This window comes from Panicum virgatum, chromosome 8K (genome assembly GCF_016808335.1).
Source record: "Panicum virgatum strain AP13 chromosome 8K, P.virgatum_v5, whole genome shotgun sequence".
Taxonomy (NCBI): domain Eukaryota; kingdom Viridiplantae; phylum Streptophyta; class Magnoliopsida; order Poales; family Poaceae; genus Panicum; species Panicum virgatum.
The window spans coordinates 48,693,844-48,710,765 of NC_053143.1; the positions used below are offsets into that span (position 1 = coordinate 48,693,844).

Consider the following 16,922-nt stretch of genomic DNA (forward strand, 5'->3'; position numbering starts at 1 on the left):
AGAAAAGTACCACTTGAAGAAAAAGAAGTTAAAGTAGTACTGTAAGCTATATTAATTATTTCTCAAGTATTACAATCTAAAATTACAAATACAACCTTTTCTCGATATACAACCAGAAAAGCTGGAATTTCTTGCATCTGGTTCTTGGTCTAATGTACTTGTTCAATCAAGTAGATTTTTTTATTCTAAATTATGCAGGTATAATCATCCTTATGTCCAGGATTCTTGCTTTACAGGTCAGTTAGTACCCAAAAAAGAAAACATATCAGTTTTGTTATATTGTGATCCAAATTCATTGCACAAAAGGAAAAGGTCGACTTCCGACGGAGTGAAGCAGAGGTCCTTCGCCGGGAGGCTTGGGGATATGCATGCTTACAAATATTTTCCTCTGGGGCCCTGTCCATTTTCAGCAGTTTCTCCTGTCTTTCATTTTCAGTCCATCAACTGAGGAAAAGTAGAAGAAATTGAGGTCAGATGGAACGTGAAAGATGAAAGTAGGGAAAAAAATGACCGGGGATCACGCACCTTCATATTCATCCGCATGTCAAGTTCGATTCATCAGTATATGTGGAGTTTTGGATGATTGGGATTGATTTCAACCGAGTTCCTCAACGCAACCTTCAAATCCTTCACTTCCTCATTGCTAGCGCCTTCACATTTCAAGTAAACCCAGACATCCTGGAGCGATGGCAGGTTCCCCAGGCCCATGCCAAAGCCACCATCGCTGCTGGGGATTACTCTCGCCTCCCTCACGAAGCAGCGTACCAGGCTTGTTAGGCTCCCAATACCATTTGGCAATCTTGTATATGACTCGATGTAGAGACACATCAAATGTCTGAGCTGAACAACGGTTGATGGCAAGCTACAGATGCAGGTGCCCATCAGGTCCAGTTTTTGTAGAAATCGTATGTTCCCTGTTTCTTAAGGGAGCTGAGCAATGCGTGTGTCACCTAATCCCAGGTACCTCAAGTGAAATAACTTCTCAACATACTTGAGCCTGTAACCTTTTGAAAGATCACAACCTTGTAAATCCAGTACACGTAGAACTCGGAAGCTCCTAAGGGTAGGCAATAGACTAATGGCAGAAGGAAATTAAACACAATAACTGTGCAAAAGTTTTTCTAAATTTCACTCTCTAATCACGAGTAATGACAATAATTAGCAGCTACTGCACGTACGAGCAAGGACCAGCATCTTTATCTGATTATCCCCATGATCATATCCGTACCCAAAATGTAGTACCCTGCTGCACTGACATCTCACCAAGCTTGCCTGTTGTAGCTGATAATTAATGCAATGGGGCCGATCGTGGTGAACCAAAATATTTGTCTCTATGCAAGTTGCAGCAAAGGCAAGTACTCCCTCCTTCTACTTTATACTTTCTCCTTCCACTTTTATAACTTATAGTATAATATGGCACAATCTTTCAAATAATATATTGACTATTGATTTATCATATATTATATCACTTATTGTTATAAACTTATATTAGTAAAATATATCAATCCAATCATATAAAATTTATAATGTAAAAGTAAAAATTAATAGTTAAATTGTTGGTCAAAGATTGCAAAGTTTGAATATTGAAATCTTGATATACATTCGCGCCTTATAAAAGTGAAAGGAGGGAGTACAAGTGTACCGCACAAGCAATTTATATGAAAGTATAGCAAAATGTAAGATCATGTATACATGTATAGGCAGCAGCCAAACTCATTTTTTCAGATAATGAAATCATATTCGAGCCTGCCTCTACATCAAAGCACCCAAACTCGTACCATCTCCGTTTTTTAATACTATATGTCATTTTCTTCTAAAGCGAGAGTGTAAATATATGACACTCAAACATACAACTCCCTCCGTTCTAAATTATAAGGCATTCCAATAATCTTGGAGAGTCAAAAATTTTTATGTTTGACCAAATTTATATAGTAGAATAATGATATTTATTATATAAACTAAGTACTATTAGATTTTTTTATTAATTATATTTTCATAGTACAACAATTTGATATCATAAATCTTTATATTTCTCTCTATAATCTTGGTCAAACTTGAGATTGTTTTGACTCTTCAAAATTCTTGAAGAACGAAAGTGTTATTTTAATATATGTTTAGAACAAGAACATATATTTGAAAACAGAGGGAGTACATACATTATATATGTACAGATATATAACATTCATTCATATATTAATAAAAACGAACAGAGTATATATATTGCGACAACACATGATGCACGGTACCTTACTTTATGTCTCCTCGCTCCGGCCGGCTGTAAGCAAGACGGACGATGGAGACACTCCAGCTACCAGCACTCCAACAGATCGATCGCTCTCAGTCCCAAGCTAGCTAGCTCATCCTCACAATGGCCCCCGGCCGTCTGCGGCGCCATCAGGGGCGGCGGCGGCGGCAGCATCTACAGCTCACTGTTCTACAGCAACATCTCGCGAACGCTTGCTGCCGTAAGGTATCAATCTGAAGCCACCATCAATCAAATGACTCCATTTCATTGCAAATTGAAATTCACAGGAGATGACGACCGTTTCGTCGCCGTACCCGAGACAAGTGTTCAGCTCAATTTAGCTAGGAGAAAGAATGCAGGTAGTTTTTGTTGGTGCAGAACTAGGGCCAACACACCAAAGCGCTAGAACGCGCAGCGAGCGACGGCACAACACAGCAACGATTCTCAGACCAGTCGGGTATACTGGTCAGACCGGTTGTCGCCGGGCAGGCCGGCGGCGAAACCAACGAACGTCGCCCGGGAAGGACCCGTCGGGGCAGGCACACGCAGGGTTGTTCTAGGGTCGACAGGCCACCTAGAACGCCCTCAATCGACGTAGAGACGAAGGAGGAACAGCAGATAATAGATGGGAAAAAGCTAGCGCAAAAAAAATATAAAAGTTTTTATATTTGATTGATTGGATATCCTAATCAGCCGTGACCCTTTATATTTATAGGGTGGGTGAATTTATCCCGCAAGAAATCCTATTACAAGAACTAAATCTATTAAAATTTTTAGTTGTACTCGGATTCCACTTGGACCGGTCAGACCGGTCGGCTGCTGCCGGACCGACTATAGCGTCTGACCGGTCAGACCGCTAGGGCGCACCGGTCAGACCGGTCTGTATTGTCTAATGCCAATTTTGGTCGTCAACATATGCCCCCTGTTCTTTGACAAAGCTTGCGTGCCAAAGAACACTCTTCTGGAACAAAATTGTCTAAGGGCGATGAATACATCGGCCATTTTTTATGCTAAGGGCGATAACAATTTATCGGCCATATCTTGCTTCTTCTTCAAGCTGGTGACGAAACAATTTGCTTAGGCCTCCATACCTGCTTCATGGTTGCTGACCTTGCTGGTACAACCTCTGCTTGCTGTTCCATGGACTCCTTCTTGCGCATCCGTTGCAGCCTCCTCTTTTGAGTATGAGACAAGCCTGAGGGACACTACCTCGGCTATAGATATTTTGAATTTTATTTTATGCTCTTCTCACACTCTTTGCTGCAATCAATGTTCTTTTTTATCAGATTATCGCTAATCGGTCTTTGTGAAGCAAAACTTGGATATATAGGAGGATAATGAATATAATATGACTACATGTGCATCCTACTATAATCTAAGGGCATATAACAAAGATACAGCAATACCATGAAGCAATCGGTTCATTAAATAAATTACCTTGACTTAAATTCGATTGCTCTTGAGACGATGATGGCTTTGTATCCTTGGCTCTATCTGGCCGTCCCCTCTATTTCTGGACGACCCCTTTCTTCTCATATTTGGCCAAGAGTTCTTTAAAACTCGACATTTTTTTTACTATTTCTGGAATTTTTTCCAGAACTCCCAGAGCGACCGGTCAGACCGGTCTGAGCAGACCTGGCGCCTTTGTCCTTTTCTTGCCCCCCGAGCGTTGAATTCTTCAATGAATCTTCAGGGACCTTCTTTGCTAGAGCTTCCTGGTATGATTTCAAAAGCTTAGATTTCTCTTCACCAATAATTATATTCTTCCCTTTTGCCAATTCAGTATGATTTGGCCGAATTAACACTTTAGGATTACTCAATTCAAGCAGATGTGTATGTGCAGAAAAGGGTTCTGATCCACCTTCATTTGTGGAACAATTATTCAGCCTTCATTAACAGCCGATTGAATTTGCCTCCGAAGTACATTGCAATCATTGGTCGCATGAGAGAAAGTATTATGAAATTTGCAATAAGCTCGCCGCTTTAATTCTTCAAGCGGCGGTATGGCATGCGACATCTTGATGTATCCATTCTTATATAATTCATCAAATATCCTCTCACATTTGGATACATCAAAAGTAAATCTTTCTTGGCGATCTTTATGAATCGGCTTAAGAGAAAAGCAAACGCAAGGTTTATCATTGGAGGGCCAAACAAATTCAGCGGTATAAACATCTTTACCTTCATCGTCCGAACAATTGGAATCACACCCAAACACATAAACAGGATGATTAGGCTTTTCATTGGACTTTTGTGAATCTCTAGTCTCTTTAGCTCGGCATTCATTAGACGGAGCTTCTTGTAAGACTCGACTAACATCTAGAAATTCTTGTCCCTCTAGCTTTGTTTTATGAAAATCAAATAAACCAGCAAAAGCTAGATCAGCTAAATCTCTATCAGAAATTGTCAAACTATAGCATCGGTTTCTACTATCTCTAAATCTTCTAATATACTCAGAAATACCTTCATGTATCTTTTGCTTAACCCATGTAAGATGTGACAATTTCAATTCAGTTTCACCACTAAAGAAATAATCATGAAATTTTTGCTCTAAATCAGCAAAAGTGAAAACTGAATTGGGTGGCAATAAAATAAACCAAGTAAATGCAGCACCCGATAGAGATAAAGAAAATAACCTTAATTTGTAAATATCATTAGTGCTAGCTTCACCACATTGTATAATAAATTGACCAATATACTCCAATGTAGTTCTATTATCATCACCAGTGAATTTAACAAATTCAGAATTTTAAACCCTTGAGGATATGCAACATAATCGTAATTCTCAGGGTATGTTCTTTGATAAGATCGACATTTTGCTTTAGACTCTATGCCAAAAGTTTGCCGAAATATCTTAATCACCTCCTCTTTAATACTACCTGATCCAACATCATCGGCGTTAAGCCGATTAGTGATCGGTGTATTATTAGGTTGAGCAAACTTCGGCGGTGTAGAATGTCGCAACAAATTTGCTGTCCCATATGGCACATTGGCATTAGGTGATGCATTATAATTAATTCAGTTTCGCTGATTAGCCAAATTAGTCACAATAACATTATTAGTTGTAATTGCCGAACCATGCATTGTCTTATCGGTATTAGATGTACATGCATTATTACCGACAGATTTCATACCAAGATTTATTTCAATTCGGCTAAAGCGATAATCAAACATATCATGCATATTTTGACCAATAAATTTCAACTTATTATTCATATGAGAAGAAACAACATTATCTATAGCATTAGCTACTTCAGAATTAAGGACATGCTGTTCGTTCTCATCGAATTTTACCTCAAATTGTGAAGCATCGAAGGCGGCATCCGTCGTGACCTTTCCTTGTCGATCGATGGAGAAGTCCGAGATGTACTGGTTCATGGCTTCTTCTTCTAGCCTCTGGATCTCCTTCTCTGATCTTCTTCTGGATGTCATCAAGAATCTTCTGATGCTTGGCCAGAAGTTGTTGAACATTCGGTCTCCGAATATTAGCAGCATCAACTTCACCAGGTTTAGGAATACCGGTCATGGCAACCAATTTATTTTTTCTTTTCTCCAGCGGAGTCGCCAAAAAGTATGTTGGCGCAGAATAAGGGTCAACACACCAAAGCGTTAGAACGCGCAGCGAGCGACGGCACAACACAACACCGATGCTCAGACCGGTCAGACCGGTCGAGTATACCGGTCAGACCGGTTGTCGCCGGGCAGGCCGGCAGCAAAACCAACGAACGTCCCCTGGGAAGGACCCGTCGGGGCAGGCACACGCAAGGTTGTTCTAGGGTTGGCAGGCCACCTAGAATGCCCTCAATCGACATAGAGATGAAGGAGGAACAACATATAGTAGATGGGAAAAAGCTAGGGCAAAAAGAAAGTAAAAAAGATAAAAGTTTTTGTATTTGATCGATTGGATACCCTAATCGGCCGTGACCCTTTATATTTATAGGGTGGGGTGGATTTATCCCGTAACAAATCCTATTAGAAGATTAAAATTTATTAAAATCCCTAGTTGTACTCGAATTCCACTTAGACCGGTCAGACCGGTCGACCCTACCGGTCAGACTGGTCGGCTGCTGGCGGACCGGCTACAGCGTCTGACCAGTCAGACCGTTAGGGCGCACCTGTCAGACCAGGGTTAATAATCCCGACTGGTCCGGTCAAACCGCCGCCCTCCGGTAGCGGTTTACCGGACCGGTTTGACTGGAAACCAGTTGAATTCAAATCCAAATTCAAAATCGCATGTGTAATCGGTTTGGACCGGTATACCGGCCGGTTTGACCGGTTTACCGGTCGGTTTGACCAGTTTGAATTCAAATGCAAATTCAAAATCGCATGTGTAATCGGTTTGGAACGGTATACCGGCCGGTTTGACCGATTTATCGGCCGGTTTGACCGGTTTACCAAGTGGGCCTTAATGTGCCGTCTCATTTTTTTCTTTTCTTTTTTGGTTTAACTTTAAATGCCCGAAAAGTATGTTAAATGAACGAATTTTTGAGAAAATTTGACACCATTAGATTCGTCGCACCTTGAAGTATTTTTAGGATTTTTTTATTTTTTTGAATTCAAATTTGAATTTTGAATTTTGGCCGGTTTGGTAACGGCCCAAACCGGAACCGGGCTGGACCGGTTCCCACCGGTTTTGTAAACCCTGTGTCAGACCGGTCTGTATTGTCTAATGCCAATTTTGATCGTCCATAGTTTTATTCTTAATTATACTTGTTGCATTGAATTTGTATCGATAATATTTATCATGATACATATTTTGAAATTTATTTTCAATATTACTTTAATTATTTAAATAAATATATTTTAAGTTAAAATCTAATTAGGTTTTTTAATTTACGTGTCTGTCGCATGTGCATCTAAACTAGTTAATAAGAAACAGCCAGAGTATGTACATTCTGACAACACGTGATGCACGTTGTCTTACTTTATGTCTCCTCGATCGCTCCGGCCGGCTATAAGCAAGATGGACGATCGAGACATCTCGCTGAGTCCCGAGCTCTCACAATGGCCCCCAGCTCCTCCGCAAAGCAGCTCATCGCCGTCGCCGGCGCGGCTTTCCTGCTCGCCACCGCCGTGGCTTTCCTGCTCGCCGCCGAGTCCGGCCGCCCGCAGCCGGTGCACCTGCGGCTGTACATGCACGACGTGATGCGCGGGCCGGGGACGACGGCCATCCACCTCATCCACGGCGTCGGGCCGCCGCACGACGTCGAGCCGGGCGCCTACTTCGGCGACACGGCGGCGATCGACGATGTGGTGACGGAGGAGCCCAACGCCAGCGCGCGGGCCGTCGGCCCGGCGCAGGGCACCTACATGCTGGCCTCTCAGCACGAGGAGGTGCTTGCCGTCGCCGTCACCGTCGTGCTCACCGCGGGGCCGTACAGTGGCAGCACCTTCTCCATGGCCGGCCGCGTCAGGGTCTACGACGACAAGGCGGAGGCCGCGGTGGTCGGCGGCACGGGCCGGCTCCGGCGCCCCGCCGGCTACCTGACGTGGAGGATGGTCGAGCTGGTGGTGTCTGAGGGGTACGTGATGGTGGAGCTCGACGTGCACATGTCCGTGCCGCCGGTGAGCGCCGCCGGTGGCAACTGGTGGTCATCTCTGTTGCGATCGATTAACTAATAATATATAGCACAATTAAATTAAATATGCTCGATCGTGGCAACTGTCTTTAATTTTGCGATGATCGAATAACACAGCAGAGATTGCAATCTTGGCTGAATTATATTGCTGGTCAATCTTGGCTCCTCCAAGCTATTAATTGACTTGATGCATGTGTTCTCTGCATCATATCCATCCCTTGGCTTCGCCGGCCGGCGGTGGAGGGAACCGGAAGAAGAAGAGCAGGGAGTAGAGGTGGGTGATGACAGGTGGAACCCACATGTAAGTGAGAGAGAAGCTAATCAGCAAGGATGATAATACAGGAAGAAGAAGAGCAGGGAGTAGAGGTGGGTGATGATAGGTGGGACCCACATGTAATTGAGAGAGAAGCTAATCAGCAAGGATGATAATACAGGCAGTTCGCTCCTGACGAGTGTTGCCGGCAGCCGGTTGGTCGGAGCAGAGATATGCACAGAACATAGCATAGGGGGTCATCAAATTATCCATGCAATGCATCAATAATAACAGATGAGATGAGATGAACAGAGCACAATGCAGAAAATAAGCAATGGGTGCGATCTTTGCTAGAACTAGAAGGTGACCGCACACCTGGGACAGCTGACCTGACATTCATGTTTCGGCACCATGTTCTGCAGACTAGAGTAATCCTTAGAACAGAGCACACCAAAACAGAGCATGGGGAATCACTACTATCTAGTGATGTCATATTCTCGTCGCGCACCAAAACAGAGCAGGCGTCTTAGTTGCAATGAAATGCTACATCAGTTGCCCTGTATTAGAAAGAAACAGAGCGATCGACCATGCATTCCTGACCCCTCAAAAAAACCATGCATTCCGGCACCGATGCTCTGAAGTCTCACGCAAAATAACTACTTGACCTTTTTCGTCACATAAGCAACACTCGTGAAGAATAATAGGAACGAGCGGCAGGACAAATACAATGCAGAAAATAAGCAAAAGATTTTGGTTTTGAGAGCCTCAAGAGATCAAGCTGCTGCACTCAACACCAACAGACCATACAAGAGATCGTAATAGTTGTTAACCAACCAAATCTAACCCACAGACGTGGCATTTCCATGGGAAACTGAGTAGATAACATCACTACATACAGGTTCGAGTTGTTTGGTACTGTCCATGGGTGAGCAATCTAATCTCTGCAAATGTGGCCGAGCTCTACGAGCAACTTATCATTTGCATTAACTCAAATCTTTTATCCGGTTCGTTATTCATCATCTGAATCTGAGACAGAAATCGAAAAAATAAGATTAGAAGAAGATGAAGAGGGGAAATTTAGGACATAGGAGGGGGGGGGGGGACAACTAGAGCCCGTCTGGCAACAGGGCACGACAAAACAAACGCAATTAATTTTAGAATAAAAATTTTGCTGTCTAGTATGAGACAAATATACAAAACTATGATTAGAATATGAGGAACGAGAGTACTCTATCCTGCTTGTGATGAGTGAATTGTCAACCGTGCGGTGTGATCGTGCGCTTGGTCTTTGGATTGCAGGTACACGGGCGTCGAGTGTCGACGGGGAGCTGCCGTGGAGGTGCTGTGGCCGATGGACCGTGCGGTGCACGGCGGTGAAGGGCAGCCGGGACCGGAGCTCAGACCGGGCGGCAGCTGTGGCGTCCACTCCTGGATCGAGGGTGCAAGCGGCGACGGAAGGCGGGTTTCTTGGTTTGCGCCACAAAACCAAGGAGGCGGACGGCGGTTGAAGACGCCAAGTCGTGGAGGCACGGGCGTCGGTCTCGGGACTGACGGAGGCGACGGGCGTCGACGGCGTCTAGTGCTTCGCTGCGGGCGAGGAGGTGACGGGCGTCAGGCGGTGTCTAGGGCCGTCAGAAGGCTGAGGCGGGAACGGCATCTAGGGCCACGGCGTGGAGGCGGGAATCTTCCCGCGCGTGAGGTTTTGGCGGTTTTCTCCAAGCCGGCCACCTACCCGGGTTTCGCAGACCGTCCAAAACCGCGGAATGGATCTTCATCAAGACGGCGGCATCGATGAGAAGACTTCGTTTTGAAGAAAGAACCTCGGCCGTCGGATGAGATCGTGTACAGGGGGTGCTGCAGGCCAACCAGTCTGACCGGTCCCTGGCACCGGTCTGACCGGTCTGACCGGTCCAGCGTACCGGTCTGACCGGTCCCGCGGGTATAAATACCCCTTCACTTGTGTTAGGTTAATTGCGGCTTTTGTAATCTGTTCGTGGACTCTCTGTTTCTCCAGGCCGCCGCCCCTGCGTCTCCCTCCGTCTGTTCTTCTCGTTTGAGTTGATTTTGTCCATGGATTATTGAAACCTTGTAAGGGATTTGATTGGGAAAGGAGGCCCTATCCTCCTCGTGCCCTCTGGGCTTTTGATTTGATTCAATCCCCTGGTTTTGTGTCTTGTGCAATGGATTTTCAATTTCGTTTTTGCCACACTTGATTGAGAGGAGGCGACGAGTTCTTTGCTGTGATTCCCGTGCTCCCAACTCTGACCCAAACCCTCTGGAATCACTGGCGTGTTCGAATTCGAGTTCTTGAGTGTTTGAGAAAACCCCAATCCCTTTTGATCTCCCCCATAATTCTCACGATTAGTTGATCTTTAGGACGAGATCTTTTGGGGATATGTTCACGGGGTAGGGGCGAAGCAATCCCCCAAGTTTCATCGGTTTTCATGGTCGTTTGCTCGAGATTCACCGTTTGAATCCAATTTCTCGGGGGTTTTCTGGGTGCTACCGGTCAGACCGGTAGGCATGACCGGTCAGACCGGTCCAGGCAGATCAGTTCTGCAGTTTTCCCACTTTGCTTCCGATTCGCTTCGTGTTTTCGCTCGCTCGTTCGAGGCCTTTTGTGTTGGTTTAGTTTTTCCATAGCTACTCCAAACTTTGGTCAGAACGCTTGAGGGATTGGGTGATTTTTGGGATATAGGTCGACGGTTTGAATTTCAGAAGAAATTTTGATCGGCTCCCATTCACCCCCCCTCTGGTCGCCGGCTTCGGTCCCACAATTGGTATCAGAGCTTGGTTGAGGTTTTCAATACCTTAACCGGTTCGAAAACCACTCGGCGACCATGGCGAGTCTTGGTAAGATCCCGGTGTTTTCCGGCGAGGACTATGCCTACTGGAAGGTTCGCATGAGAGCCTTCCTGCAGAGCATGGGAGCCGAGGTCTGGGAAATTACCAAGAACCAGCTTTACGAGGTGCTGGCTGTTCGGACTACGCCTCTTCAGGTGACCCAGCACGAGGCTAACGCCAAGACCGTCAATGCCTTGTTCGCTGGCGTTTCTCGTGCGGAGTTCTCACGCGTCCAGGGTTTTCAGGAAGCCCACAAAATTTGGACGTGTCTTGAGAACTACCACGAGGGTACACCTCAGGTGAAGGCCAGACTGTTCGAGACTCACCGGCGTGAGTACGAGAACTTCACACAGGAGCCGGGTGAGAGCATTGACTTGATGTTCAGTCGTTTTCAGTCGATTGTGAACAAGGTCAATGCGAACAGATCTACTGGTGCCCTTGAGTACACAGAGCACGAGAAGGCTCTCAAGTTGCTTTACGCACTTGACCGCTCTGTGTGGGATCTCAAGGTGAACACGATCATTGAGTCTGCAGGCTATGAGACTCTGACCATGAACGAGCTTTTCAGCAAGCTCAAGGCCACGGAGGTCGATAACCAGACACGAGCCAAGCTCAATGGTGCCCCTCCTTCCAAGAGCATCGCTCTTGTGACTGGCCCAGGTGGATCGAGCTCTAACGCTAACTCTGCTCTTGGCTTTTCTCTTGCCTCTTTGCCTTCTGTTTTAGATGAGCAGCTGGAGACGCTGGGCGACGACGACTTGTGCCTCCTCATCAGCAAGTTCCAGCGCGTCTATCACAACAGGCAGAGGAAGAAGAACCCCGGGTGCTACAACTGCGGCGATTTGAACCACTTCATCGCCGATTGCCCCAAGAAGTCTGGTGGTGGCCAGAACAACTCCTTCGACTACTACCGCCACCGCGACCGCGACGAGGGAGGCTCCAACAAGGAGCGTCGGCGCCACAAGCACTGCAGTCGTGACCGGGGAGGACGCTTCGACAAGGAGTCGCTCAAGAAGCGCTTCCAATACAAGGCCAAGAAGCGGGAAAAGGCCTTCCTGGCGCAGCTCAACGACCTCGACAAGAGCTCCGACACCGACCGCTCTTCTTCACCGACCTCCGATGACGACGACAAGAAGAAGAAGAAGCGGGACAAGGAAGCCACCGGCTTCATCGGCCTTTGCTTGGCGGCCGGTCGGCGCAAGAGCTTCTGCACCATGGCGGGCGAAGCTGATGGTGCTCGTGCGTCTTCAGGTGGACACGCTACACCGACGCACTCCGGCTCTTCTCCTGGATCCGAGAGCGATTCAGAGGTAAACTCCACGATCGACCTTCTTGATACAGAGGTTAGGGAGTTGTACGCCGCTCTCGACAACCAGAAGAGGCTGCTTAAGAAAGCAGCTAGAGAGCGTAGAAAGCTTAGGGCTGAGCTGGCTTGTGCTAGAGAGAAGTCTAGTGAGGATGAGTGCGCTGGCTGCATATCTCACATGAACGATCTTGTTGCTCTCCGTGCCAAGCATGATGAGAACGTCGCGAACTTAGATGTTGCTAAGATTTCACTTGCTGACGTGTCTCATGAGCTCGCTAAGGCCAAGCATGAACTAGAACTGGTTAAGGATGCTCCTATTGTTAGCGATGTGCTTGAATGTGAGGAGTGTCCTATCTTCAAGTCTGATCTAGCTTCTTTGCAGTCCAAGTTTGCTACTGTTGTGTGCGAGCTAGAGGAGATGAAGTCTAGGCCAGTTTTGCTTGGTGCTTGTAAGCTTTGTCCCACGCTTAGGTTGGAGTTAGAGGAGAAGAACGCATTGATCAAGTCTTTTGGAAAGACTAAGGTCATAGAGTCTAGCCCACATATTGACTGCTCTGTTTGCCCTGGTTTAATTTCTGATTTGGATAATCTTGCGGTAGAGAAAGCCAACCTGGAGAATGAGAATACCTATCTTAGGGCGATTCTTAGTTGGGTTTCTGCTAGTGAGCCGCAGTTGGGCATGATGATCAAGCAGTTCAAGCGTGGTGATGGGTTTGGGGTCGGTTACACGTACATGAAGTCAGACTTTGACAGGTTGTACGGTAAGATTGGCAAGGCTGCTGGAAACACTGCTAGCACGAGCACGCAGCCTTCGCTTGTTGACCCCGCGGATGGTGTGCTTAAAGAACCACCGAAAGCACCTCCACAGAAGCAGGTTTGGGTTCCAAAGCCCAATGAGCTGAGGAACTCCCTCGACACGCTCCCTGCTGCCACAGCCTAGGTTGCCCAGAAGAAGAGGGCTACTCCTCCCCGTCCGCAGGCTAGGCCTCCACCTCCCAAGCGTGAGGTGAGGTACCACTGCGAGTTCTGTGACAGGGAAGGTCACCTGGAGGAGTTTTGCTTCAGGAGGAAGCGAGCTGTGAGGAGAGAGCAGGAGAGACGGAACGCGGACATGTACTCTGCTCGGGTGCATGGTCCTTCTCGGCGTGGTGATAGGCGAGATGCTAGGGCGCGCCGTGTAGGTGGAGGTCAGGGAGACGGTGGTGGTTACCGTGCTCCAGCAGGTGGTCGCTTTGCCGGCCGTGCTCCTGGTCATTTTCAGTACGGCTATGGACCATGAGACCGAGGCTTTGGAGGAGGTTTTGAGGCTCCACGCTTTCCTCGCGGTGGTGTTCGTCAGTCACGCGGTAGACGGGACGGGGGATACGCTTTGTCTGGTTTTGCTAACCCTTTTGTAGAGCAAATGGCTCGACACTGGTTTACTTCTCACTTTGCTAACCCCAGTGTTGAGACATTTGCTCACCCTTTGTCTCACTACTGATGTGCAGGTCGGAGGCTTGGAGAACAGGTGGATCATGGACTCCGGTTGTTCGCGCCACATGACCGGAAATGACAAATGGTTCTCCAGCCTCACCCCGATGCGCTCAAAGGAGTACATTGTATTCGGGGATAATGGAAGAGGAAAGGTACGTGGACTTGGCGCTGTTCGGATTTCTGATCGCTTTACCCTGACAGAAGTTGCTTTGGTTTCGAATCTTGGTTTTAATTTGCTCTCTGTTTCGCAACTTCTTGATGAGGGGTTTGAAGTCCGCTTCAAGGAGGGTTGCTCTCGTGTTTTGGATTCCAGGGGAGATTTGGTTTGCCGGATTACACCTCGTGATCGAGTTTTCTTGGTTGACTTCTCTGGAACTCCTTTTGGCCCTTCTCATTGCTTGATGGCTGGTCCTTCTTCTGATTTGTGGAAGTGGCATAGGAGACTTGGACATTGGAGCTTCGATTTGTTGTCGAGACTGAGCTCACTTGGTCTGATCTTAGGATTGCCCAAATTGAAGTTTGAAAAGGACCTTGTTTGCCATCCCTATCGCCACGGGAAGATGATTGCCGCTTCTCATCCGCCTGTTAATCAGGTGATGACCGCTCACCCTGGAGAGTTGCTACACATGGACACAGTTGGTCCTTCTAGGGTGATGTCCGTTGGTGGGAAGTGGTACGTGCTTGTGATTGTGGACGATTTTTCTCGCTATTCTTGGGTCTTTTTCATGAGAACCAAGGATGAGGCTTTTGAGTTTGTTCGAGACTTGATCTTGAGGTTGAAAAACGAGCTACCCCAGGCCATGCGAGCGATTCGCAGTGATAATGGCACAGAATTCAAAAACGCTCGTTTTGACGCCTTTTGCAGTGATCAAGGGCTTGAACATCAGTATTCTTGTCCCTACACTCCACAGTAGAATGGAGTTGTAGAGCGGAAGAATCAGACGCTGGTTGAGATGGCGAGGACGATGCTCGATGAGCATAGGACTCCTCGCAAATACTGGGCTGAGGCGGTTAACACCGCTTGTTACGTGTCCAACCGTATTTTCTTGCGTGCTTTCATGCACAGGACTTCTTATGAGTTGCGGTTTGGACGCCAGCCCCGTGTTGACCATCTCAGAGTTTTCGGTTGCCGGTGCTTTGTGCTGAAAGATGGAAATCTTGATAAGTTTGAGTCTCGCTCATCTGACGGTGTTTTTCTCGGTTATGCTTCTCACTCTAGAGCATACCGTGTGCTGATTATTGATACTAACATCGTCAGAGAGACTTGTGAAGTCACTTTCGACGAGACTGCACCGTGCAATTCTTCTGTCTTTGAAGTTGTAGGAGATGATGAGCTCGGCACCTCCATCTTTGAAGATGAGGAGGAAGAAGCTGCAGATGGCGAGGCTGAGGCTACCACGCGTGCTGTGGACCCAGCTATCTCTGCCACGAGCTCGGACGATGACGACGGCCCCGATCCGACTACGTCTACTTCACGGGGGCTATTCAAGGAGGTGATTCAGGCTACACCAGATGCACCTGAGGAGGCACCAGCTTTGGTTGAGGAGGAGGCGACTTCGACACGGGAAGCACCGCAACATATTCAGCGTCGCCATCCACCTCAACTGATGCTAGGTGATCTCAACGAGCGAGTCACCAGGTCCAAGGTAACAAGTATCGCTGGCTTTGCTCATTCAGCATTTGTTGCCTCTTTTGAGCCTAAAGATATTGGACATGCTCTTTCTGATTCTAATTGGGTCAATGCCATGCATGAGGAACTTGAAAATTTTGAAAGAAACCAAGTTTGGGTTTTGGTCGAGCCTCCACCTGCTTGTAATCCCATCGGAACGAAGTGGGTTTTCAAAAACAAGCAGGGTGATGATGGTTTGGTTGTTCGAAACAAGGCTCATCTTGTTGCCCAGGGGTTTTGCCAAAAAGAGGGTATTGATTTTGAGGAAACTTTTGCCCTTGTTGCTCATTTGGAAGCTATTCGAATCTTTCTTGCATTTGCTGCTTCCAAGGGTTTTAAGGTTTTCCAAATGGATGTTAAATCTGCCTTCTTGAATGGCTTTATTGAAGAAGAGGTTTATGTGAAGCAACCCCCTGGTTTCGAAAATCCCAAGTTTCCAAACCGTGTTTATAAACTTCAGAAAGCTCTTTACGGTTTGAAACAGGCACCTAGAGCTTGGTATGATAGATTGAAAACCTTTTTGCTGGCTCTGGGCTTTAAAATGGGATTTGTTGATAAAACTTTGTTCCTCATGCGATCTGGCACTGATTTCCTTTTGGTTCAGATATACGTGGATGATATTATCTTTGGTGGCTCTTCTCACGCTCTTGTCTCCAAGTTTTCTGAGCAGATGTCCAGGGAGTTCGAGATGAGCATGATGGGTGAGTTGCAGTTCTTCCTCGGACTGCAAATCAAGCAAACTCCTCAGGGCACTTTTGTCCATCAAGCCAAGTACACTAGAGACTTGCTGCGGAAGTTCGACATGAGCGACTTGTCTCCTCAGCCGACTCCGATTAGTACATCTACGGCGCTTGATGAGGACTTGGACGGCGAGACGATGGACCAGAAGGAGTACAGGAGCATGATCGGCTCCCTCCTGTACCTGACGGCGACGCGACCGGACATCCAGTTCGGCGTCTGCCTCTGCGCGCGGTATCAGGCTTCGCCGCGCACCTCCCACAGGCAGGTGGTGAAACGCATCTTCAGGTATCTGAAATTCACCCCTGAATTTGGTCTTTGGTATTCTGCTGATTGTTCTCTAGTTTTGGTGGGCTTTTCTGATGCCGATTTCGGTGGGTGTCGATTGGATCGCAAGTTGACATCCGGCACTTATCAATTTCTCGGTACATCTTTGGTGTCTTGGTCCTCTCGCAAGCAGGCTAGCGTATCGCTTTCTTCCATAGAAGCTGAGTATGTTGCCGCTGCTAGCTGCTGCTGGCAGATACTCTGGATGAAACAAACCTTGCAGGATTATGGCTTGAGTTTCGGTAGGGTTCCCATCTTTGTAGACAACATGTCAGCCATTAGCATTGCAAAGAACCCTGTCCTACACTCCAGAACCAAGCACATAGACATCCGATTCCATTTCCTGCGAGACAACCATGAGAGAGGACACATAGACTTGATCCATGTCCCATCTGAGAGGCAAACTGCAGATATCCTCACCAAACCGCTAGAGCAGGACACCTTTGCTCGCTTGCGAGGGGAGCTTGGGGTGTGTTACCCTTTTGATC

At 47.0% G+C, this 16,922-nt stretch overlaps 2 protein-coding genes across 3 annotated transcripts in view; one reads left to right on the forward strand and one right to left on the reverse strand.

Moving 5' to 3' along the window:
• The window catches only part of LOC120644988 (disease resistance protein RGA5-like), a 56,461-nt gene that overhangs the window by 32,960 nt on the left and 6,579 nt on the right, over positions 1 to 16,922 (reverse strand). Inside the window, exon 4 of one of the 2 annotated variants that reach the window (XM_039921731.1) lies at positions 8,914 to 9,103. The exons of the other annotated variant lie outside the window; for it this stretch is intronic. The gene's annotated coding sequence lies outside the window, so the exon portion shown is untranslated. Of the gene's footprint in view, positions 1 to 8,913; positions 9,104 to 16,922 lie in introns of those variants that run through there. 2 annotated transcript variants of the gene reach the window in all.
• Positions 7,248 to 7,899, forward strand: LOC120645000 (dirigent protein 3-like). The gene has a single exon (XM_039921744.1). The coding sequence runs from the start codon at positions 7,250 to 7,252 to the stop codon at positions 7,862 to 7,864; it is 615 nt and encodes a 204-aa protein (XP_039777678.1). The 5' UTR covers positions 7,248 to 7,249; the 3' UTR covers positions 7,865 to 7,899.

Excerpts from the sequence above, each read along its gene's own strand:
- LOC120645000 (XM_039921744.1), top strand. The coding sequence starts at position 7,250 with ATGGCCCCCAGCTCCTCCGCAAAGCAGCTCATCGCCGTCGCCGGCGCG.